A 25,917-nucleotide genomic window follows, 5' to 3' on the forward strand; every position below is an offset into this window, starting at 1 on the left:
TTGTACTATCAGTTGTCCCTCAGGAAGAGGCAGATTCTCTTGCTGAATCTGCCTGAATAGGATCAAGGATAGTGGGTATCAGGTGGGGACCTGGAAGGAAACAGGGTATATTCAGCTGGAATTTCGAAAAGAATTTAATGACAGTTCTACCTACAGAAGTGTGGACAAGACTAAAGGAACCAACAGAGGGGTGTTGAGGGTAACCTGTGGGGAGCTATTATTTCTTGGAAATAAGCAAGGTAAGGAAAAGATGTTACTGGAACCTAGGGATAAGCCTGTTATATATTAAATAACATTTTAATGAAAAATCTTTTATAAAACAAATAATTGAGTGAAAAGAGTAGCAGGCTTAAGATAGCTGGACTCGCCAGGCCGGGCGTGGCTCAGCGGCTGAGCATCGACATAGGATCCAGGCGATCAGGGTTCGATTCCCGGTCAAGGCACATGCCCGGGTTTCGGGCTCGATCAGTGACTCTCTCATCATTGATGTTTCTATCTCTCTCTCTCCCTCATCTTTCCTCTCTCTGAAATCAATAAAGATATATTTAAAAAAAAAAAAAAAAAGATAGCTGGACTCATATCTATTGCTGCATTTAATTTGTTGCAATATTACATGTTATGTAGGCTCCGGGAAACTTGTGAGAGAATGTGAATAAAAAAGACCACTACCATCTTAATATTATTATGAATATAGTTTTGACTTTGTGGGCTTCTTGAAAGTGTCTCAGGGACCCTTAAGAGGGAGGGGGGGAGGAGTGTCACACTTTTAAGAACTGCTATTCTATAATATAATATATTATAATCTGTGCTCATTCAATCCTTTCATACTCGTTACACACTGAACACTTAGGACTGCCACCACAAAGCACATGTGTGATATTCAGTGGTTATGTTAGAACCCTTAATGCATAATAAAAACAATAGTATTGACAAAAGAGATTAATGAAAAAATTCAAATGATTCACAAGGCTATCACTGCTATAAATTAGAAAACCACAAGTATTTGAAGCACCTACAAGTATTCTAAGAGCATTATTCAATACAACACATGCTAGCTATGCAAACGTGAGGATCACTTACTATATAACTAGAAGACCGCTTCATGCAGAATCTGGTGTAAACACTTTGGTTTCTGGTGCTTTAGGCACCAAGAATCCTATTTTACTAGCAAGTATTGAGCACCTTGCAGGGTATTATCCCAGGGATGCTGCTATAGGAATACAAATAAGTAGGACAGGGTCTTAGGATGAAAAAGTATTTTAAGATACTTTTTAAAAATAGATTTGTTTACATACACACACCTAAACAAAATATTTAGCTTTGCTGAGCTTTATCAAGGGTTATCATCTTGCATTTAATCTGAACATTATTTTACTTAACATTATTTTAGAAAAATTCATCTACGTTTTCTGCAAACAGGTCTTGCTTGCCTAAGTATTTTAAGTATTTATTGTTGCCACTGTAAAAATAATTTATATCTTTGTTACTTATGTAGAAAGTGTAATCCATTGACCTTCTATCCATCCACTTTGATAAATTCCACTATTATTTCTAAAACTTAGTAAATTCTTTTGAGTTTTCTATGCAACTTTTTCTGCAAAATTTTATTTCTTCCTTTCCAATTCTTATAGCTTTAATTTCCTCTTTTAGTTTTATTTTTGGGGCTACGATCTAGAGTACAATGAAAAGAAGTGAAAAATGGGTATCCTTGTCTTGTTTTGTAAATTCACAGTGTACTTCTATTTATCATAGATAAGCCAGGTTACCTAAATAAGCCCTTTCCTAAGAAGAAATGCTGCACTCAATATTATTTTGTATTAGTTTCAGGTGTACAGCATATTGGTTAGACAATCATATATTTACAAAGCGGTCCTGCCAGTATTTCAAGTACTCACCTACCGAATACATAGTTATTACAATATTATTGACTATATTCCCTATGCTATTCTTTACATCCCCATGACTATTTTGTAACTACCAATTTGCACTTTTTTTTTTAAATCCTCACCAGAGGATATGTTTTTATTTTTTATTGATTTTAGGGAGAGAGAAACATCCATCAGTTGCCTCCCATATGTGACCCAATCGAGGATCGGACCCACAACCTAGGTATGTGCCCTGACAGAGAATCGAACCTTCAAGTTTTTGGTGTAGGATGACGCTCCAACCAACTGAGCCACCCAATTTGTACTTCTTAATCCCTTCACCTTTTCACCCAGTCTGCCAACCTCCTACCCTCTGGCAACCATCAGTGTTTTCTCTATCTATGAGTCTGTTCCTATTTTGTTTGTTTATTTTGTTCTTTAGATTCCACTGTAATTGAAAAATAATAATTTTTTAATTAAAAAAATTTTTTAAAGAGTAAATGCTGCATGATTCATTCAACCCTCAGTTCTGAAAGTCATGCCTTAGCTAGTGACTGCTGTAAACTGACAGATACACCTTACCACACGAGTAACTGCATTGTCTAGAAAGAAAAGATTATTTGTTGCACCTAGGAGGTAAGCTAAAACTTGGCCAGAGAGTTGGCTATATTTGTAAAATGTCAGGTGATGAAAAATTCATTTAGACTTGTTAAAACACATTTTTAATCTCCTGTCATCTTTAGAGCAACCTGGAAGTTGGATGGGTTAGGTATCATACATAATGTACATTTGCAAAGAAAACTGAAGCATAAACAGGCCAAAGAATTTGTCCAAGATCTCAGAGCAAGTGCGAGACAGAACTATATGCTGTATCTCTAGATTCCCAGCCCATCTCATCATCCCATCAAGTGTGAGGAAAACAAAGCACTGCATGGTCTAAAATGCATCCAAACAGAAGCTATTCTCAGCACTCCCAAGGATGATGACTGTAAGGGTCCGTTCTCCACTTTGGCCTTTGCTCAGGCTGGCTGTGAAGGGTTAACTCAAAAGTATGTAACCAGTATTATTACTTGGCACTGTGTGGGCTATCTTGTGGGAGCTCAGTCAAAACTATGAAAGGGGAAACTTTCCTGCCCTCTTCCATTCCTTCCAAGGAGCATACTGTACATCAGCTGAGGGGATTCCCAGTCTACAGAAATCACTGAACTACTCCTGTCGCTTTTTAGGAAATTTCTTCTCAGCACATTAGCTTCTCGGAAAGCATTTTTTTTTTTTTCTGGGGTCTATAACAAGTCTGTCAGGGCAGACTCTTTCTTTTGGCCTGATGCCATTAGAGGCTTAAAAATTAACAGCACTGGAAAGTGAAACTAAAATGGGATACTTCCTTAACTCTTGTTTTCTTTCAAAACCAGACTCAGATCAATGAATACTAAGAAAGTGGGTATATCAAAAGCCTTGCAAAAATCGAGAGAAATATACATTTGAAAAGAGTTATAATTTAGACTTTTATTCAAATGATTTGTATAGGGTTGACTGTGGATGTAACACGTAATAGTTGGCTTGCTATTAAGTTTGATTTTTTTTCTGAATTCTCCTCCACATTGATCATACTTATAAAATTTCTCCTTGAGCAGATCCCCATTCAAAACAAGAAGAGATGGGTCCTTTGTTTTAATTCTATGCTCACCAGACAACATTATGATTACTGATCCAACTTCCCAGGACCCAATCAACCCAGTCACTGAGAGATCCTCATTATTCACGAATAAGTTGTCTTTTTAATTTGCATCTTTGTCTCTTGTAGATTTGGTTAGCAGAATTAACCCTTTGAGAACATGTTTACTCTGGATTAGGAAAAAATGGGTGTTTTTCTGGACCTATAAAACCGAGGACCAGATCCTATAAAACCCTCACAAGGTATTACCATCCTATGAGCATCTACCCACCTTCCTGATTGATTTGCTGGCGTCCCTCTATACCAGTTTTAGTGTATTTCTCTAATTACACATGCTTTCCCGTCCTGTCTACTTGTCTAAGTACAATTCACACTTTAAAGTTCATGTGTGCACTCCTGGTCTTAATGAGTTTACTCTCCTATGAAACTCAAATTATTTAATGTCTACATGTACTGTTCATATAACACTGATCAGTTTCTTTTATTGATATTACTGTTTTATATTTGTTAGTTTTTCCAATTAGAATGCAAGTCTATCAAGAACAGACATGGGATCTTAACGCTCCTAGAATCCTGAGATTAGCTTGGTTCCCTACAAAGTACACAGACAATAATGATAATAATAAGTACAACTCTCCTCATTCCTCCTCTTCTACCACCACCCATGGCTATTTACATAATACGCACTAAAGAGATTTGCATTCCCTCAATCATTCGATGCATAATTACAGAGAACCTCCAATGAGTAACTAAGAACTTTGTATATTTACCCCAATAGTCCTTGGAATGAAGGCTGTGACCCACAGCTAGCTGAGAATATCTGTATTGATTTTACCTACCTGAATCTATGCTAACTTCTGGGGAAAGTACAGTCTTTTTAAGTTAAACTTGGTTCCTAATAGCTAGAGAAAAAAATAATATCCATGTCCTAGTATAGAAATCTGATGGGTCAATAAAAATTCTTAAAGAAGATGCACAATTCTTATTTATGCTATTTCTTAAAGTCTGGAAAAATTATTTTCTTCATCCATCCATCCTTCCATATTTACTGAATACCTTCCATATACCAGGTGATAATGTTCTAGTTGCTGGGAACACAGCTGTGAATAAGACTGGTAAAGTCCCTGTTCTTCTGGGGCTTATATTCTAGTGTGGAAAAATAGACATTAAATGAATAAAAATAAACTAATCAAATATCAGTGAGAAATGCTATGCAGAGAACTAAAATAAGGTCATGGCTGCTTTATTTACTTATTTTTTATATGTCTTTATTGATTTTAGAGGGAGAGGAAGGGAGAGGAAGAGAGAGAGAAACATCAATGATGAGAGAGAGTCATTGATCGGCTGCCTACTGAACGCCCCCTGCTGGGGATCGAGCCTGCAACCCAGGCATGTGCCCAGACCAGGAACCAAACCGTGATCTCCTGGATCCTAGGTCGATGCTCAGCCGCTGAGCCATGCGGGCCGGACTGAATAGCAGACTTTTAAAGAAAGCAAATAGTTATGTATAATTGAACATCTTTCCCTCTGATCTTTTACCAATTTACCCCAGTTCATAATCTTATTCATAGACTTCAATTTGAGTGCTCCTTTGAGATTTATGAACTTCCTTAAAATGTCGGGTCAAAAACCTTCCTTTGAACTTTCAACTAACTTGTGGCCAAAATGCCTCGGGTTCTTCTGGCTGGTGGCTCAGTTGGTTGGAATGCCGTCCCATACACCAAAAGGTTGTAAGTTTTGTTCTTGGTCAGGGCACATAATCTGGGTTTCGGGTTTGATCCCTGGTCTTGGTGCTTACAGGAGGCAAGTGACAGAGGAGGCAGGTCATGGCTGCTTTAGATTGTATGCTAAGAAAAGGTACTATTTAGCTAAAATCCAAATGTGCAGAAGGAACCACCTAGGCAAAGGAACCACCTAGGCAAAGGACAGAGGGAAAAGCATTCCAGATTTAAAAAAACAACAGGTAGTATAATGGTTACTGTGACTGCAGTGTAGTAGTTGAGAGGGAATAATATGAAATGAGGTTGGAGAGATAGGTAGCAGCCAGATCATAGAGGACTTAGTAAAACTGGATTTAATTCTAAGTATAACTGGAAATGATTGGAGGGTCATAAGCAGAGTATTGACATGAAGACTTATGTTTTAAGAAATCACTCTGTTACACTACAGAAATGAAAGAGAAATGAAAGGATATGCCCAGAAAAAAATTTATTCAATAATGTTCATAGCAGCTTTGTACATAATAACTAAAGTCTGGAAATAATCCAGATATCCACCAACAACAGAATGGATAAACCAACTGGTATATTTGTGTAATGGAATACTATGCAGCAATAAAGGGAAATAAATTGCTGACTCATGTAACTAGAGACAAATGTAATATTATACTGAGAGAAAGCAGCCTTGCACAAAAAAGTATGCATTAAAATGGTTCCATTTACATGAAGTTCTAAAATAAGCAAAACCAATCTACAGTAAAAAAATTAAAAGAGTAGCTGTGTCAGAAGTAGAGTAGGTGTGGAGAAGTCTGACTGGCAGGTGGCATGAAGAAACTTTCTGGAGTGGTGGTAATGTTCTATAACTTGATGGGGGAGTTGGATTACTTAAGTGCATGTATTTTTAAAATTCATCTAATGGTACAGTGAAGAGCTGAACATTTCAATACACATAAATTTTACCTTAAAAACATAAAAATAACTCAATAGAAACACTTCTGGTATGGTAGAGTAAGGACCTCTGAAAATATGTTCCTGTGTAAAAGAAAAAGGAAAAACACTGAAAAAAAAAATAGTCATAGCCCACTTTTTCAGAACTCTGGAAATTAGCCAAAGGTTTTCAGTAATCTAGAGAATAACTAAGCTGACTTTCAATAAGAACAGAAAACTTTGTGGCATTTTTCATTGTTATATTCTCAGTCCCCTTTTTCCTGGCTCTACAATAACCTTGAAAAATAGCCTCACAATTGCACAGCTCTGAAAAGCTGCCTAGAAACAAATGGAGGGGACAATGGGTTTGGAGGTTCTCAAAAGCCCCATTCTCTGATGATTATTACTACTGGTTTATCTGAAAGCTTCCTTAAAAACTTACAGGGCTGTCTCTATTTGACCCGATTCTGTGTTCACTTGGTGCAAACAGCCTTACCCTAGGACTTATGCTGAAAACAGTCAGAAGCAATTGCTTCACAATCGTTAACTACCTGAGGTGACTATACCAGCTGAGTCTAATAAGAGGCTAAACTTTTTCAAGAAAAAATTGGAGAATGACATGTCTATAGATGTTTTTAAAAGCTCTAACATATTTCTAGGAATCTAGAAGGCTACATGTATGTGTAAAGCTATGCAGATACTCAAAAAAGACCTGGGAAGACCCTTAATCTCTCACCTTAAACTGACCTTGAGGTTCTAAACAAACAGGAAGTGAAGGCTAAGGTAGAATTGTAAACTGCTTGCCAAAGCATTGAAGGCATACCCCAGCACATACACAGAGCCACTCAGTAAAGGCTGAGAGGCTTATTGGTTCAAGGCATTTAAGGAAATTTTAGCACAATCATTAGCTAACAATTAGCTAACTGAAGAAAGACTTCAGTGGCTATACACAATAAATATTAAAGAAATTACAGAATTAGTTCAGGAAAGTCACTAAAAAAAATAAACAGCAACAATAGCAAATCCTGAGGAGGAGAAGAACCTAATTTCCAGAGTTGCCACATTAGATTATTTAAAATATCCAGTTTCAACAAAAAAAAGTTACAAGACATGCAAAGAAAGAGAGCAAAGTATGGCTCATACATACTTAAAAAGCAGTCAACAGAAACTGTCCCTGAGGATTCCTTCATTGGACTTACTAGACAAAGACTTTAGATTGGCTATTATAAATATACTGAAAGAACTAAAGGAAACCATGTCTAAAGAATTAAAAGAAAGTATGAGAAAACATCTCACCACATAGACAGTATCAATAAAAAGAAATTATAGCCCTGGTCGGTGTGGCTTAGTTGGCTGGAGCGTCATCTGGTACACCAAAGGGCCATGGGTTCAATTCCCAGACAGGGCACATACCCAGGTTGAGGGTTCAATCCCAGGTCAGAGCATGTACAGGAGGCAACCAATTGATGTCTCTCACACTGATGTTTCTCTCTCTCCCCCCCACCTTCCTCTATCTCTAAAATCAATTAAAAGAAGATTTTTTAAAATTATTAAAAAGAACCTCTGACTTTGACAAGTACAATAACCAAAATGAAAATTTCAGTAGAGGGATTCAACAGCAGATTTGAACTGGTAAAAAAAAGAATCCAAAAACCTGAAAATAAGTTCATTCAAATTATCCATTCAGAGGAACAGAAAAAAATAAAGAAAAATGAATAGAGCCTCTAAGTATACCAACACATATATAACAGGGGGAGAGAGGAAAAGACACAATGGGGCAGAAAGAATATTTGAAGAAGAAATGGCCAAAATCTGCCCAAATTTTATTAAAAATATTAATATACAGCCCTGGCCAAAGTAGTTCAGTGGTTAGAGCATTGGCCCGTGCACTGAAGGGTTGAGGGTTGGATTCCTGGTCAAGGGCACCATGTACCTGGGTTGCAAGTTCAATGCCAGGCCCTGGTTGGGGTGTGTGCAGAAGGTAACCAATTGATGTCTCTCTCACATCGATGTTTCTCTCTCCCCTCCTCCTCCTCCTCTTTACTTTGCTTATATAGACACATCTTAGCTGAGAACTTAGATACTAACAAAAGCAAAGTTTTCACCATGTATCTTTTGTACTGTTTAAAGTTGAACTGTTCAGAGCCTCTTCCATCCATGACATCAGACATTTCTCTGAAATTTTTTGGCATTTTTACTCATAGTCCAATTTTTCTTCTGCACAGCTACTGGGACGGCTCCTCCATGTCACTGTTTCTTAGAATCATTTCCCTCATCAGAAGAAAGTCTCTTTGCTGGTTGAAAGTCTTCTGGGTTCTATCAGTCCCTACTCATTTCCCTTCCTTTTGTCTTTCTAGTTTCCCACAGCTAAGTCCACTGACTTACCCACTTGAAAGCTTAGCTTTGTTCCGATCCCTGGAACAAACTGACCTGGAATTCAGCACTCTAGCAATTTCTGCCTGCCCCAAGCAATAATTCATTAATTATTCTGGTGACAGAGTTCCTGCATTTGAGATTCCAAGTCTTATGTGTTCAGTTTGCAGATATGGGCTTTTATCTTGGCCTCTTTGCCAAGTTTTGGGCCAGAACCTAACAGATACACTAGCCTAGTCCTACACTAGCCTAAGCCGTGCCTTTCCCTGGCCTATCTCTACACTGTTGTGGCCTAGCTGACTATGAAAAGACCTCCCAGATATTTCCCCTGTTATCAATCCCTTGCAAAGAACACAACCAGACTTGGATACTGCTGAAGTTCACTATCAGACCCAACATGTTATACTATATGGGTATCACCAGCTTCCTATTGATATTATCTGCTGTAAAAAATCAGCTATGTACTAGTGCTAAGACACAAAGTTTTGCCCCTATGTGTTATCCAGTGGAAACTGTGCTAATTTCAGTTATCACTGTTATCAGTTCAATGGGCTAACACTTTTTTCCCTTTGCTTTGCACTTGACAGTCATCTTAGAGCACCTTAAATCAACCTGTTTCTATCCTGTTCTCCCAAGGTCTGTCTCTACTCATGCCCCTTTTAAATTTATTTCTTCAAGAAGTATCCTTTGTTTTTGCAATAATCCTATTATAGCTATGAATCCTTTTCTTACTCCATTCTTGATGTTATGATGCTTTTATTCAAGGACTGTAATACATGAAACTTTCTGTCTAACACATCAGAAATCAAATATCTGAATAAGTATTATCTTCCCTCAAAATAGCTATGTTGGAGGCTATTCACGTATTCTAATGATGTTATAAATGGCCAAAACATTTCTGGAATTCTTTTGAAATTTGCCAGTTCCATATCTTTAACCTTCTCCAAGAAGATCAAACCTGTTACTTTATAGTATTTGATTAAAGGGCAATACCTGGCTAAATTACTATTTCCAAAAATTAGATTTACCTACAAAAGATGAAAATTTGCTATTACTGAGGAATTTTTAAAAACTGCTTAGAGAAATTTTAAAAAATTACTTAGCCTCTGAAAGTAATTGCAGAAGTTTAAAATAAATGTTGAGCCCAGTGGGCGTGGCTCAGCTGTTGAGCATCGACCTAGGATTCCCGGTGAGGGCACATGCCTGGGTTGTGGGCTGCAGCTGATCAATGACTCTCTCATGATTGATGTTTCTATCTCTCTCCCTTCCTCTCTCTGAAATCAATATATATTTAAAAATAGAGAAAGAAAATAAAAGTTGAGAAAAAACATCACAGAATAAATGAATGACAACCTCTGTATAACAACACAATTATCTTACCTCTAAGATTATTCTTCTATATATAAAATGAAGATAACTTCTTACAGAATTATTATAGGGATAAAATGATAAAGTAAATGACATCTCTGGAATCCATCAAGTGAATAAATATTCCTAATCATGCCTCACCACTGCAAATTCAGATGGATTCAAAACACAATTATTAAAACAGATTCATTTTAAAACTGGATTTAGGTCTTTGACTTGAGGATTAAGTTGACATTTTTATTTTGCAGGAGGTTAAAGATGAAAATCAAAGATCCATTTTAAAAATCATTTCTATATGCAATGAAGTTCTGGTTTTCAGGAAATAGTTCATGATTTGGAAAGTGAAACTTAAAACTCACTCTTACTGAAAAAAAGGGGATGGAGGGAAATTCCAGAACTCAGAAGCCACAATAAATATAAATAATACCTTCAATTCTTCAACATGGGAATTCCCCAAGGAACAGACAACAGGTTTTTGCAAAGTCAACTGTAATGCTATCCAATCAGAGTTGGAGAGGAAAAGTGCCTTTACAAATAAATACTGCATCCTAGTCCCACGTTTTCTGATACATTCCTCAACTGCCTAGACATTCTGAGTCTACTGCAGAGGAAACTCCAGTCACAGCACCATGAACCAAAGTGCTGTTCTAATTTTCTGCCTTATCCTTCTGACTCTGAGTGGCGCTCAAGGTAAGGAACATCAAGTGATATTTAATTTGTAAGGTCAGAAATAGAACTGGGTATAAATTCTACGAATACAGAAATAGTGTATTTGCAAAAGTTTTACAGCCTGCCTATGAATGAAGGGTAAATGAGCAGAGATTCCCTCTGGTCACAGAGTTTATAGTCAGAGAAGCAAGCGGAATGAGAGGAGGAAGGTGGCAGCAAAAGAGAAAGGGGGAAAGGGAGGATAGACAGAAAATGTGAAGGAATGAGGAGCGAGAAGATCACGGATACCCTTAGTCAATTTAGCCTAATTAACCATATGAACTATTCGCAAGGGTATGATCTTAAAATCAACAAGTTGCAATTACATTCTTTCAGATAATTGACTAATCAATCATTCAGAGCTCTTTTATAATGGAATCATCCCTTCTCAGATTGACTATGTGATGACGCGGGGATACAGTTTATGCTAAGTACCACCTAATCCATATTAAATGCCTAAGATGAAAATTTAGCTAACCTCCCCTGCTGTACCTGTCTCTTTTTCTGCAGGAATACCTCTCTCTAGAACTTCACGCTGTATGTGCATCAAGATTAGTGATCAACCTGTTAATCTAAAGTCCTTAGAAAAACTTGAAATGTTTCCTGCCAGTCAATCTTGTCCACATGTTGAGATCATGTGAGTAGAATACCATCTGATGATTATCTCCCTGGCTGTAATCAGATAAAAATACTTGCTGATCACAAAAGATCAGTAAAGGGTTTATGATGATTCTAAGACTTCTGTATAGCGAAGGGAAACATGTAGAGTGAAACTTAAATGTCTGATTTAAAAACTGTATATTCCATCTGTTTATCGACCAACATTATTTTAAACGTTTTCACTCCTACTTACTTCAACAGTGCCACAATGAAAAAGAACAGGGGGAAAAGATGTCTGAATCCAGAGTCTAAGGCCATCAAGAATATGCTTAAAGTAATTAACAAGATAAGGTAGGTTTGCTGTTGCTTACAGAAGAACTGTTCTTTAAGAAATGTCAATCTCAGGAAGTTAGAAATATTTGCATTGAGCTTTCCTGTGGGATATGTGGCTTAAAAGTGTGTTACCACCATGCCCTCTCCTCTACCTCCAGTTATTTATATACTAAGGTGTCACCTTGGTGGTATCAAATGTTACCCTACATGTCTAAACATGTCAGTAAGACACTTCAGTCTCGAGGCAGAGCTATAACTATCCATGCAAAGCTGCCAAACTTTCCCCAAGCCTTTCCTGGCCTTAAAAAAGCAGCACCTGTAACCCACAATGATTGTGTAGCAGCAGGAAGCTCACCACATACCTCACTTGAGCGCTTGATGTTACCTATGAACTCAGTTGAGTTTCAAGTAGAACACAGACTGAAGCCAGAGTTGAAAGTTTCAAACTTTTACACCCTCTTTCTCTTCTTACAGGTCTCAAAGATCTTGAACACGGAGAGAAGCATAATTAGCACACTACTGATAAGGACGGACCAATATGTCAAGCCCAAATTGTCCCTGGATTGCAGTTCTCCTAAAAGGTGACCAACCAGTCACCAAATTAGCTGCTATTACTCCTGTAGGGAGGCAGATGGCTCATCATCCTAAGCTGTCCAGCAGTAACTCTGCCCTGGTACTATAAGCTATGCTTAGGTGCTACATTTCTAGTGAATGTGCCAAGCCCTAGTCCTGCTTTCCTCACCTTTCCTACCTTCTAAACGTTAAGAGATCTTTCTGCCTCTGGGCTTACCAGAGTTCTTAGAATCTCAAATAACTAAAAGGAATGCAATCAAAATGATAATATAATCTGCTTTTTAAAGAAAGATCTTTACTCCATGGGCTTCTACTGCCATCTTCCAAAGGGGCTCAGACTCTTCTGGTGGTTGTATATATGCATATGTGTATATATACACACACCACAAAATACATAGAAGCAGCTAGAAATGTCTGAAAATGTATGTGAAAACAGTATTATTTAATGAAAGACTATACAAAGTAGAATCCTTAGATGTATGTTTCTTATATTGTTTTCAGTGTTACTTGTGTAATTTAGTACTACACATGAATGAGCAATGGAAGACATTTTAAAATCTACATATTTTAGAGAAAATATCTTTAGAGAAAATACCATGTAAGACAAATATGCTGAATGTTTTTCAAAATAAAAATGATGTGCTCTCCTGGAAAGAGTAAGAAAGATTCTTTATTGTTGAGAGACCAAGAAGGTAATAAAGTAATTACAACTATGATGAAGTATCTGGTCGGTCATTTGACTGGGACATTTATTTCATAAGAAACTTCAACTGGAGAATCCTTAGCCAAAGAAGTTGGGATGGGTAGAGGACAAATGAGTTTGAAAATTACCATAGTCCTAAAAGAGACAGAACTCATGGACATGGACAACAGAATGGTGATTGTGGGGGGTTGGGGGGGGAGTAGAAGAGGGCAGGGGAGATAAATGGTGATGGGAGTAATTTCATTAAATTTTAAAAATTAAATAAAATTTTTTTTAAACAAGAGAAAATCACCATATTCCTTCTAATTACTGTACTTTCCCGAAAGGCCGACCATACAAGATTCCTTCAGCACTGATGTGTCCTGAGCTTCAGACCCTTATAGCCAACTTTCTATGAGACATTTCTACCTGAATATCCCATAGGAATATCAAACTCCAAAATATCTTAAGTTAATTCCCCTCTCCCCCAGATCTATTGCTCCTCCTCTATTGTATATCCTAGGTTTAATAGCACCATCATCCACTCTTGCCCAAACCAGAGACCTGGGAGTAATTCTATACTCCTTCTTCTCCCTCACCTCCCATATTCACTCAGTCACTAAGAAGATATTTAAAATTCATGTAGTTGGTAAATTATTATATTGAGAATGTATTTTAAAAGCCCTATGAATAAAAAAGGAAAAGATAGACAATTGAAAACTGAAAAATAGATATGAACAGGAATTTCACTTTTTAACTTATGAAAAGATGTCCAATCTCTAATAAGGGACATGTCTATTCAAATCATTATGGGATACAATTTCACATCACCAGACAGGCAAAATTTTTTAGGTTGAATAATACCAAGTGTTAGAAAGGACTCAAAGCAATGAGGAATGCCCCTCCACTGTTGGTGAAAGAGAAAATAGCTATGACTACTTTGCAAAACAGTTTGGTATTACCTTATAAAATTTAACATGTGCACACTCTATGTCCTAGTAATTCTACTACTATGTAGTACCATAGACAAATTCTTGCACAGGACATATATGAGAAAATGCAGCTAACAGCAAAACTCTTGACACAAGCCAAATGCCCATAAATAGAATGAATAAGTAAATTTGAGTGTTTTAATTCAGTGGAATATTATACAGCAGTAGAAATAAATAAAGTACAACTGTACATGACATGGATGAATCTCAAAAATGATCTTGTACAAAAAAAACATATCACAGAAAAGTACATGCAGTATGACTCCATTTACTATACAGTTTTAAAACAGGCAAACAATGTATTGTGGAGTTAAGACATATATGATGAAAACAAACAAAAAATGAAGGAATGATTTCCGTAAAATTCAGGATGGCGATTACTTCAGGAGGTGAGAAGGGAATGCAGTCAGGGAGGGGCACATAGGGGGCTTCTGGACTATGATAAAGTTCTATTTTTGACCTAGGTAGTGGGTATATAACAATTTGTTCTTTAATCTGTACCTACACATTTTAACTTTTAAACACATGCTCTATTGTACACTGAAAAGGCGAAACAAAGAAACAAAAAATTCTTGAATATTACCAACTGTGAGGTGTCTTCATGAATATTAAGCAACTTCACAGAGCAAAATGGAGGATTAGCTGATAGTGGAGGTGTAATGTATAATATGGTGACTACAGTTCAATAATGCTGTATTTAATATTTTAAAGTTTCTACAAGAATAGATCTTAAAAATTCTCATCACGCCCTGGCTGGGCAGCTCAGTTAATTGGAGTGTCATCCCATACACTAAAAGGCTGCAGGTTCAGTTCCCGGTTAGGATACATACCCAAGTTGCAGGTTCAAGCTCCAGTTGGGGTGCATATGGGAGGCAACCAATGAATGTTTCACATAGATGCTTCTTTCTCTTTCTCCCCCCCCCATGCTTCCTCCCTCCCTCCCTTCCTCTCTCTCTCTCTAAAAAAATCTATAAAAACACATCCTTGGGTGAGGATTAAAAAAAAGATGTTCTCATCACAAGGAAAAAAAACTTGTAACTATGCATGGTGACAGAGGTTAATGACTTATTGTGGTAATCGTTTCACAATATATACAAATATTGAATCATTATGTTGTACACCTAAAACTAATACAATGTTATATATCAATTATATCTCAATGGGGAAAACTAGGGGGGAAATCTAATGCAATATCAGAAAAAAAGAAAAAGGAGAGAGAATGCAATCACATTCTGGTATACGAAAAATGAACACAGAATATGACCATTACTGTGGGTGCCTTAACTGTATCACAGCAAAGCTGTTAAGTGACAGAATTTCTCCTTCCTGCCCTCTCATTTTCTTTTTCTTGTTAACCCACTAATAAAAAAAGAATGATTTTAAGTTGAGTAATACCAAGTGTTAGAAAGGACTCAGAGCAATGAAGAATGCCCCTCCACTGCTGGTGAAAGAGAAAATAGCTCTACCTCAAGATTGAAGTGTCTTATTGACACTTTTATACATGTAGGGTAACATTTGATTCCACAGAGATGCCACCTGCTCTAAGAACATTGGCCTACAAAGAATGGAAAGGGGGAAATGACTGTATTTTTGTCTACTAACGTTGTCAGGCCACACTTAGTTAATTCACTGCTCCATATCTAAAACTTAATAACTGACTAACACTGTTCTCCCTCTGTTCAAGGGCTGGCTGAGAACCTCAATAGAGCAGTAAGAATATGACAAGCAGTGCTCTGGTTATTCTGAATAACTCATTAAAACCTGCTTGGGCCTCTGTGATCTCATTTATGAAAGAGAAATGGTCATCTTCCAGAAATCTTGCTAAGATAAAAAACTGTCAAGAGTTAATTATTTTAAAAGTTATTAATTTAAAAAGTATTTCTATGTCATAGGATTATAAATGACTTTATTTTTGCTTCTTTATTTTCTAAATTTTCCTGCAAAGAACATTTTTGCTGTTTTTAATCAGAAGGAAAAAATTTAAGCAAATGGAAACCAATTTTCAAAGATAGTAAGTTATGTTAATCTTAAAGGGCTAGGATTTATGTTCTCAGTGACCTTCACTAAATTATTCATCTCTGAGAAAGATTTGAACTGAAAACAGAGTCATGTACATACCAGAACTTCTCCATGCTACACTGAAAATTAGTGGCTTGTGTTAAAAATCATTAAACTATTACTGGATATATTTCAGATCACCAGATAATACTGTTTGTCATTATTAGTCTCCCTGCTTACCCTCTTGCCTGCTACCATTTATTCTATACACAAAAGACAAGAAAATACTTCTAAAAATGAGATTATGGCTCTTCCCTGGTCTCATCCTTCCAGCAGCATACCATTACACTGTAAATGAAATCCAAAATCCTGCCTCATAGTCTGTAAACTTCTACATCACTCTCCCACCTCATTCCTACAACTCTCCCCCTCCACCTCTCTACTCCAGCCAGACTGGCCTCCTATTGCTTCTCCGACACAGCAAACATATACCCATCATTTCCATAGTTCACTCCACTTTATTCAAGTCTCTGCTCAATATTACCTTCTCAGAGAAGGCTTTCCTCACCAATATATTGAAAATAGCATCATTTCTATTACTCTCAATTTCTTTACCCTCCTTTAATATTATTTATAGCCTTTATCAATATCTATAAATATATATTATATATTTACTTCTTGATCTATGTATTTTCTATCCCCACAAAGTTCTATGAGAGCAGGGACTACACCTGTCTTATTTACCACTGTATCCTTGGTACCTACAAGAGTACTGGGAACACAGTAATGCTTACTAAATACGTGTTGACTGAATGAGTAAGTGAGTTACTGACATTTGCCATAATTAGAATCCTTTGCAAACTGGTGTTCCCTCCAAGGCCAGACTTCAGATAGTTCTTTTTACCTTAGGAGAAAGTAAACCTTGAAATAAAGAGAAGTTTACTAGTTTTGTTGAATCACCAGATAGGCAACAAAAGGAACGGTGACCTTCTCCCATTACAATATACAATATGTGTATTGGCAAACAGTTTAAAAGAGTATGAGAGCCCCTATGTGAGAAGAAAATTAAGGTTTTAGGCAGGGGCTTATATGATTTTCAAAAATAAAACCGTTTCCCCCTGGCCACTTTGGCTCAGTGGTTAGAGTGTTGGCCCTCAGACCAAAGGGTCTTAGGTTCGATTTTTTTTTTTTTTAACATATCTTTATTGATTTCAGAGAGAAGGAAAGGAGGGGGAGAGAGATAGAAACATCAATGATGAGAGAGTCGTTGATCAGCTGCCTCCTGCATGCTCCCAACAGGAGATTGAGCCTGCAACCCGGGCATGTGCCCTGACTGGGAATCGAACCCCAATTTCCTGGATCCTAGGTTGATGCTCAACCTCTGAGCCACACCCGGCCGGGTTTAGGTTTGACTCTTGATCAAGGGCACATACCTCAGTTGCAGGCTCGATCCCAGGCCCCAGTCGGGGTGTGTGCAGGAGACAACCAATTGATGTGTCTCTCTTATATCAATGTTTTTTCTCTCTCTCCCCCACCCTCTTCCTTCCATTCTCTCTAAAAAAAAAAAAACAAAAAACTAAAAAAAAAAAAACCACAATGGAAAAAATACCCTTGGATGAAGATTTAAAAAATAAAACTGTTTCAAACAAAGTTTAATGCTTTAATAGCAGCAGCTGTTAAGAGGAGGGGAAATCCATAACCCCCAGGGTTTTATCCTAAGAGACATTTCATTAAAAAAAACGCAAAAGAAAAAAAATGAAAAACTTATTTTCATTTGTAATACAATATTGTTTATATGTTATGCAACATTTCCCAGGACACTCAAATCTAGTTAGTAACAGAAGAGCTTGGCCATCTCATTTCCTAGGCTCAGATGTAAGAAAGAAACTCCCTCAGTTAGTTTTAGAATGGGATAGGGGGAAAAAAGAAAAATAAATTGAAAAAGGTTAAAAATCAATCTGGCCCGGCTGGGTGTGGCTCAGCAGTTGAGCATTGACCTAGGATCCAGGAGATCCAGGTTTGATTCCTGGTGAGGGCACATGCCCGGGTTGCAGGCTCGATCTTCTGTTGGGAGCATGCAGGAGGCAGCCGATCAATAACTCTCTCATCATTGATGTTTCTATCTCTCTCTCTCCCTGTCCCTTCCTTTCTTTGAAATCAATAAAGATATATTTTTTAAAAAAAATCAATCTGAACGTGAGAATCTCTGCAATGCCATCATCACCAGAGTAGAAGATATTTACCTTGGGAGGTATGGTTTTTAGGGCTCAATAACTTCCATAAAATTGTAAGTAAAATATATAAATATACATATACCAGTTTTTAGCAGATTCCCACAGAGCTCTATAACCTCCAAAGGTTAAAAACCATGAATGACTCTGTCCTAATCCACCACAGACCTTAAAAAGACCATAACGGTTTGCAGAGCATTCACTTCAGGCTATAGGGACACCAATATACATACCTCATGTCTGGGCAATCTTACATGTAAATGACACCGGAAATAAATAACAGGCCAGTTTAGGGATTTCAGAAACCTGACCTGAGCCTGGCCAGCATGACTCAGAGGCTGAGTATCAACCTATGATCCAGGAGATCATGGTTCGATTCCCGGTCAGGGCACATGCCCAGGTTGCGGGCCCAATCTCCAGTAGGGGGTGTGCAAAGGTAGCCGATCAATGACTCATCACTAATGTTTCTCTCTCTCTCTCCCCCTTTTCCTTTCCTCTCTCTGAAGTCAATAAAGATATATATATATTTTAAAAGAAATCTGGGCTGACTTCAACAATCAGGGCCTTAAAGGAGATATTATTGGTTTTTATTTACAAGGTTTTTATACAATTTCAAAGACTGCACTATTTCATTAATCATAATAACACACTTTTTTTAAAATCTCTAGAACCACTGAGGCACAAATCTACCCTGTTAGAAATTAAAGACATTGTTCAAATTATTGTATGAGATGAAAAAGAAACATTCCTGGAATATTCTCAATTCAATGAGATTCAACTTAATAAATATTTACTGTACATCTACTATCTTTAAGATCCAATATAGCAAACAAAGACAATCAAGACATGATACCTGACCTCAAAATTATTATAATCTAGCTGAGGAAACAAAACACATACATAAACCAAATGTCACCACCAACAAAAGGTAGGGAATACTAATATTCAGATAAATGGTATTTGTAAGTAATGCTGATCAAAAAAGAAATCCAGTAAGTTGGAAGTGATAGATGTTTTAGACACATTTAGTAGAAATATAATGTGTTAAATCAAGGGAACATGTAAAATACCACCAAGATGCTGTAGAAATACAAACAAGGTAAAAAAAATTTAAAGGTAAGTTAAAGAATGCTTTGTATTTTTGCAATCATGCAAGCAAGAGGAACAGAGACCAAAGTTCGAATTTGTCAAAATGGAATAAACGGAAAATTGAGACTAAACCATGAATGTGCCACTCTAAATACTGTGGTAATAGGACTTGTCATCTTAAAGATGTTTATTAAGAAAAGCCCAAGTACCAATGAAGTAAAAAAATTAAAAATGGAACTGCCTTATGACCCAGCAATTCTACCTCTGGCAATATATCCAAAGAAGTCCAAAACACTGATTCAAAAGAATATATGCACCCCTAAGTTCATTGCAGCGCTATTTACAAATAACTGAAAGTAGATTAAAGATTCCTATTCAAAATATGTAAAGAACTGACATACATTTATAAGGTCAATACTCTGACTCCACTTTGACAAGTGATCTTGCAAAGGTAGAAGATGCAGACGTCAAGCCAACAGGAATGAAAATGTCAGTAAGATATTGAAATAAACACTGATGTCAGGTGCCATGTTTCACATATTAAGTGAACAAAAGTAAAACACAAATGACAAGAGGATTGGGAAACTGGTACATCTACATAATGATGGGGCATTACAAAATTAGTCTAATCTTTCTGGCAAGTAATGTATCAAAATTTTACAAAAGATATAAAAATGTTTTTAACCTTTGTCTTTTTTTTTTTTTTTAATGTTTTTATTGATTTCAGAGAAAGGAAAGGAAAGGAAAGGGCGAGATAGAAACATCAGTGATGAGAGAGTCATTGATGGGCTGCCTCCTGCATACCCCCTATTGGGAATCGAGCCCGAAACAGGGAAATGTGTCCTGACTGGGAATCAAACTGCTGTCTCTTGGGTCATAGGTAGATGCTCAACCACTGAGCCAAGCCGGCCTGGCTAACGTTTGTCTTTATACTTTATACTTCCAAAGGAGGAAAATAGCCCAAGAAAGTAAAATCTTTGGGAAAAAATAGTAAGAGCATTTGCTATATTATTGAAATAATAAAAACAACTCAATGCCTAGCACTCAGAGTATAAACAAACTACAAATATAAAGAATCATATTTAAAATATATAAACTGCCCTAGCCGGTTTTGCTCAGTGGTTAGAGCACCGGCCCTCAGACTGAAGGGTCCCAGGTTCAATCCTGGCCAAGGGCCCGTACCTCGCTCAGTAGGCTCGATTCCCGGGCCAAGTTGGGGCTCGTGCAGGAGGCAACCAATCAATCTGTCACTCTCACATCGATGTTTTTCTCTCTCTCTCCCACACTTTCTGAAAAGCAATGGAAAACATATCCTCGGGTGAGGATAAAAATAGATAGATACAAAGAATGTTTAAATACGATTAATTAAAAGATATTGTTCAGTGACAAGGGTCAGATATAGATATACGTGTATGTGTTTGTGAATCTCATGTCATTCCTTTGATTAAAATCCTTCAGTGTCTCCTCATTATATAGACATTTAAACCATCCTCTGGTTCCTTCTCCATTTCTAGTTTCATTTCTCACCACCACCCCCGCCCTACTATCTTTCTACCCTTTACCTTTGCCAAAGATCTTGCAGTTTCCAAAATGTGGCGTACTTTCTCATGCCTCCTAATCAGAATGCCTCTCCTCCACCTTCTACTAAATACCACCCAACTCTTCCAGACCTAGTTCAAATAATTATGTTTAAGTCCATCAGCCAGAGTTCTGTGGCCTTCTCTGCACCTCCAGTAACTGTACAATCCTTTATCATACCATTTCTTCTTCTATAATTGCTAATTTACATGCAGCTTTCCCCTACTAAACTGTGGGAGCAGAGAATATTGTTCATATATGAGCCTGGAATCATAATAATAAAAGCTTAACGAATAAAATAAATGAATGATAAACAGTAAATGAAGGGTTTCAAGAACATGGATTTTTTTTTTTTAATCCTTACCCGAGGATATTTTTTCCATTGCTTTTCAGAGAGAGTGGAAGGGGGAGAAAGAGAGACAGAGAGAGAAACATGGATGTGAGAGACATAGACTGGTTGCCTTCCACATGAGCCCTGACTGGGGCTGGGGATCAAGCCTGCAACTAAGGTACATGCCCTTGGCCAGAATCAAACCCAGGACCCTTCAGTCTATCGGCCGATGCTCTAACCACTGAGCCAGACTGGTCAGAGCATGGATTTTTTTTCTTGTACAGTTAGACAAGCGATTTTAATGCAAATCTCTTTAAATAAATATGGATATTTTCTTTCTTTTTTTAAAAAATATATCTTTATTGATTTCAGAGAGAGGAAAGGAGAGGGAGAGAGAGAGACAGAAACATTAATGATGAGAGAGTCATTGATCGAGCCCACGACCTGGGCATGTGCCCAGATCGGGAATCGAACCCCGAACGCCTGGCTCCTAGGTCGATGCTCAACTCCTGAGCCACGCCTGGCCAGGCAAATATGGGTATTTTAGACAAAAGCATCTTCTCTCTTTTCAGAGTAATTTTCTTAAAGTTAGGCAGCAGCTGCTTAATGACTATGGTTACATGTCATCAGGCTATCAGCTAATTTGCCAAAAGTCACAGAGTAAAAAGATTGTGTCACTGCCAGTATTTAGCCACAGCTGTCCTCTAAATGATGTCCCGACATTCCCTTTCAGGATAGTTTATCCACAGGTTTAACCCAGTCCTTAAGCTTAACATAAACATACACCAGCCAGGCCAGATACTAAGATCAGTAAGGGAAGAACTTGTTCTCTTCTTTCCCCTGAGATGCACACAGGATGTGCAACCCCCACAACACAATGGTTTGCTTGCAGCCATCTCACCAGGCTGTAATATTTTGGAATAAAGGAATGACTCCCTGAACGGAGAGAAAAGAGGAAGAAACAAATTTTAGAATGCTAAGTAGGGGCCTCTGAGACTTTCAAGAAATAAACTCTTTTCAAAGCAGAACCCTTCAGTACTAACAGCAGCAGCTGTGAGGAGGGGAAGTCCACTCAGAGGGATATTCAAGCAGGCCTGGGGATTTCACTCTGAGAAACTTCTCCTTTCACAAGTAAAAAGGAAGACTCCTGTTTTCACTGCGACAGTGAGTCAGGCCGCGCGCACACTGAAACAGCCCACACTCGGCGCCGTGTCCAACAAACGGAAGGCGGAGGCCGAGCGCACGCGTTCAGACTGACTTGTCCTGCACGGCTTTTGAGGTTACATCAGCGCCGGGAACTGGAACTGTTCCAGGCAGAAAGGTTAAGTCTCCGTCCAAAGGGAAACTTGCATGTGTCTTATTTCAACAGCTCTGCCGATCCTTGGCTCCTTTCCCAGGACTGTGAGAAATGCCTGCAAAATCCTCGCACCGGGTTTCTGTTTCTCCTAAAAGCCCTGTCTAGCCATAAACGCCACTTCCATGGGAGTTTTTCTCTGTCCTTCCGCCCAGCCAGAAACGTGCTTTCTCTCAGTTTTCACGGCGACTTCCCAAAAGGAGGCCTAGGGAACAAGGGGCCGGACAGGCCGGGGCAGGGGGCAGAGGGCAGCGCCACGGCCCGGGTTTCCGGGGGCCGGGCCTACCTGGGGCGTCCCAGGGCACGGACCCCGCAGGGCGGGCCGGGCCTCCAGAGGCGCCCTCCCGTTCCCGTCACACAGGCAATCTGCAATCGGCCCCCTAGGCCTAAGCGTGGCCTCGAGCGACGCCTCACGGACCCCACCGCCTCCTTCCTCTTGTTCCGCGGGCGGCCGCAGCCCCCAGTGGAAGGGCCGTCGCAGCCCCGCCGGCGGCCTCCTCCCCAGAGGCCAGGCCCGTCTAAAGCCACCGGCCTCGGGCCAGGGCTGGTGTGGAAACTGCAAAACGGGCCCCGCTCCCGGCGCTCCCCAAGGAAGCGAGGCCTCCCCGGGTCGGGTCGGGTCGGGTCGGGTCGGGTCGGGTCGGGAGGCAGCGGCACCCGCGGCAGACGGGGGGAGGGACCCCCAAGGGGACAACCACTACCTTTCCCACGACGTGCCTCTCCGGGTGGAACCAGCGCAGGCGGCAGGGACGCGGGCGGCCACCAGCGAGCGGGGCGAGGTGCGCAGCTCCGGCGGAAGGTTCTGGAAGCCCTGGCTGGGCATGCGCAGTGCGCGCCCCGCCCCCGGGGAGCAGGCGGCGCTCCGCAGGCGCAGGCGCAGTGCGAAGCCGCCCGGGCCGGAGCCGTGCTCTCCATCTCCTCCCGCTCCCTGCGCGTGGCCTTACTGGGCGCCTGCTGCGTGCCGGGCGCGGGCTCAGCGTCGAGTCTCAAGCGCCTCCCTTGTTGCGGCAGAAAGATGTTACCCGGAGGAGCCCAGATCCGTCTAACATTGCCTCGACGCGGGCTGGAGGACAGGCACGGGCGCCCTGAGAGCGTCGGGGGGCCGGACCAAGCCGGGCCAGGGAGGTCTCCAGGGGGCATGCCGGCCTGGACGGCCAAGGTGGGTAAGACGCCTGGGCAGCGGTGGGCAGGCCGAGCAGGCGGCGCCGCAGGCAGGGAGGCGGCGACCAGAGGCAGCGCGGTGGGAAGGAGCGGGGTCCCTGAGGCCCAGAGGAAGGAAAGGCTGATGGAGCGGCTGTGCCAGAGGAGCCGGGAGAGTGGGCAGGCCGGCGTGCTGGGCCCCGGTCTTTATTCCAGGAAATGTTCGTCTTTCTTTCTTCGCTAGAAAGGATGGTCACTAGCTCTGTGATGCTTTGGAGTTGATAATGCGTTGTTGCCATAATTTTAACAACCTGTGAGGTTAGTCACCGTTTTCCCAGCTAAGGGAGCTGAGGCTTATAGAAGTGAAGCGTTTTGCACAGTCATGAAGTAGCAAAGCTGGACCTGCGCCCACCTCCACCTTGGGCATGGTCATAGTCATTACCAAAATTAAACATAACCAAATAAATAAGCTGTATGACTTCAGGTTTTCTTCAAAAAGATTTCTGTGATGTTATACTTAAGTATTAATAATCTGTCTAGAAACCAGTCCAAAAATGTGCACCATGTAAGAGAAAATACTAATATGTCTTCCCCCCTTACTTTACAGTATGCATTCTCAGTTGGGCAGGTGGGGAGTGTTGTCCTGAAGGGGACAAAATTGGTTCCTAGGGGGAGTAAAAAAAAAAAATCTTGGGTATTAACAATAATCAGTGCCACACCAAAGTTCAACCCTACCCAACAAAATCGTATTTCTTAATACTGTCATATGTTGCTTAACAACTGGAATACATTCTGAGAAATGTGTTATTGGGCAATTTCATCATGGTTAGAACATCATAGTGCACTTACACGAACCTAGAGGGTGTAGCCTAATGTTCACCTAGGCTACAGGAGTACCTGGGAGATACTTGCAGGTCTGGTTCCAGATGGCCACAATAAAGCAGGTAACAAACACAATCAAGTCATAATCTTTTTGCTAGTGAGGGGCTTGCCTTCAGTTTGTAAAAAATGCAACACCTGTGAAGCACAGTAAAGCAAAGCACAATAAAATGAAGTATGCCTCTCTATGGTAGAGCCTGTTGTCCCAGGATACAAGCTTGTACAGCATGTTACTGTACTGAGTTGTTGGGAGCCGGTGACGTGTCTGGACGTGGTCCACGCCACCTGAGGGTGTGGAGTCAGGGACTTGACCCTCCCCACAATGACCCTTGATATTGAGAGCCCGTTAGGTGTCTGGACATGGTCCAGGTGGCCTGAGGGCCTGGAGCCAGGGACTCCACCCTCCGGGCAGGTTCCTGTGGGGAGCCAAAATGAACATAGTTACACAGGTCTGAGCTCATGCAGGAGGCAGGATGTTTACGCTGAAAGTGTGTTTGTGCAGCCTGGGAAGAACTGCTTTGTATCACCCTCACTTCCTTACCAGTTGTTTGTTACTCACTATTTAATAAAGGCATTGAAGCCATTTGAGGCTGCACCTCATTGGAGGGCAGCCCTCCTGATCCCATAACTTTGTCTCTTTAATTCCCATCACTCACACTCAGGTTTGTTCGTCCTTCAGGCTGGTTCCTGACACTGAGTACTGTAGGCAATTATAATAACACAATGGTAAGTATTTACACATCTAAACATAGAAAAGGTACAGTAAAAATAGAGTATTCAAGATAAAAAATAGTAGGTCTCTATAGGACACTTATGAATGAAGTGTGCAGGACTAGAAGTTTTTCTGGGTGAGTGGTGAGTGAATGTGAAGGTCTAGAACATTACTGTACACTACGGTAGACTTTATAAACACTGTACACTTAGACTACACCAAATTTATTTTTTAAACTTCTTCAATAATAACCTTGACTTACTATAACTTTCTAACTTTATAAACCTTTTATTTTTTTAAACTTCTGACTCTTATAACACATTAAAATACAAATACTTTGTACAGCTGTACAAAGATATTTTCTTTATATCCCTATTCTGTAAGCTTTTTCCATTAAAAAATTTTTTTAACTTTTTTTTAAAAACTAAGACACAAACATACCCGATAGCCTAGACCTACACAGGGTCAGGATTATTAATATCATTGTCTTTCAACTTTACATCTTGTCCCACTGCAAGGGAGAGTCTTCAGGGGCAGTAAAACACATGGAGCTGTCCTCTCCTATGGTAACAATGCCTTTTTCTGGAATTCCTCCTAAAGGGCCTGCCTGAAGCTCTTGAGGTGTCACTCTTCAGAAATATGTTCATACGGTTCGCTTCTTTTTTTCATCACAAATTTGCTTGTAAGCAGATACTGCACCATGAACATTCCTCTTGTCAGCAAAAAGGAGACTTGAACTTTTGTAGACTTAAAAAAAGTTTTTTTTATTTGGGCCCATTTGAGGACACGCC

At 39.6% G+C, this 25,917-nt stretch overlaps 1 protein-coding gene across 1 annotated transcript; it reads left to right on the forward strand.

The window, feature by feature from the left end:
- The first annotated feature begins 10,509 nt into the window (after nt 1-10,509).
- Nucleotides 10,510-12,075, forward strand: CXCL10 (C-X-C motif chemokine ligand 10). The gene is given in 4 exon segments (XM_016207514.2): nt 10,510-10,616; nt 11,145-11,271; nt 11,496-11,585; nt 12,042-12,075. Coding segments are annotated over 4 exon segments (312 nt in total). The 5' UTR covers nt 10,510-10,555.
- Nucleotides 12,076-25,917: the final 13,842 nt, after the last annotated feature.

Source organism: Miniopterus natalensis, chromosome 1, assembly GCF_054644295.1.
Source record: "Miniopterus natalensis isolate mMinNat1 chromosome 1, mMinNat1.hap1, whole genome shotgun sequence".
Classification (NCBI taxonomy): domain Eukaryota; kingdom Metazoa; phylum Chordata; class Mammalia; order Chiroptera; family Miniopteridae; genus Miniopterus; species Miniopterus natalensis.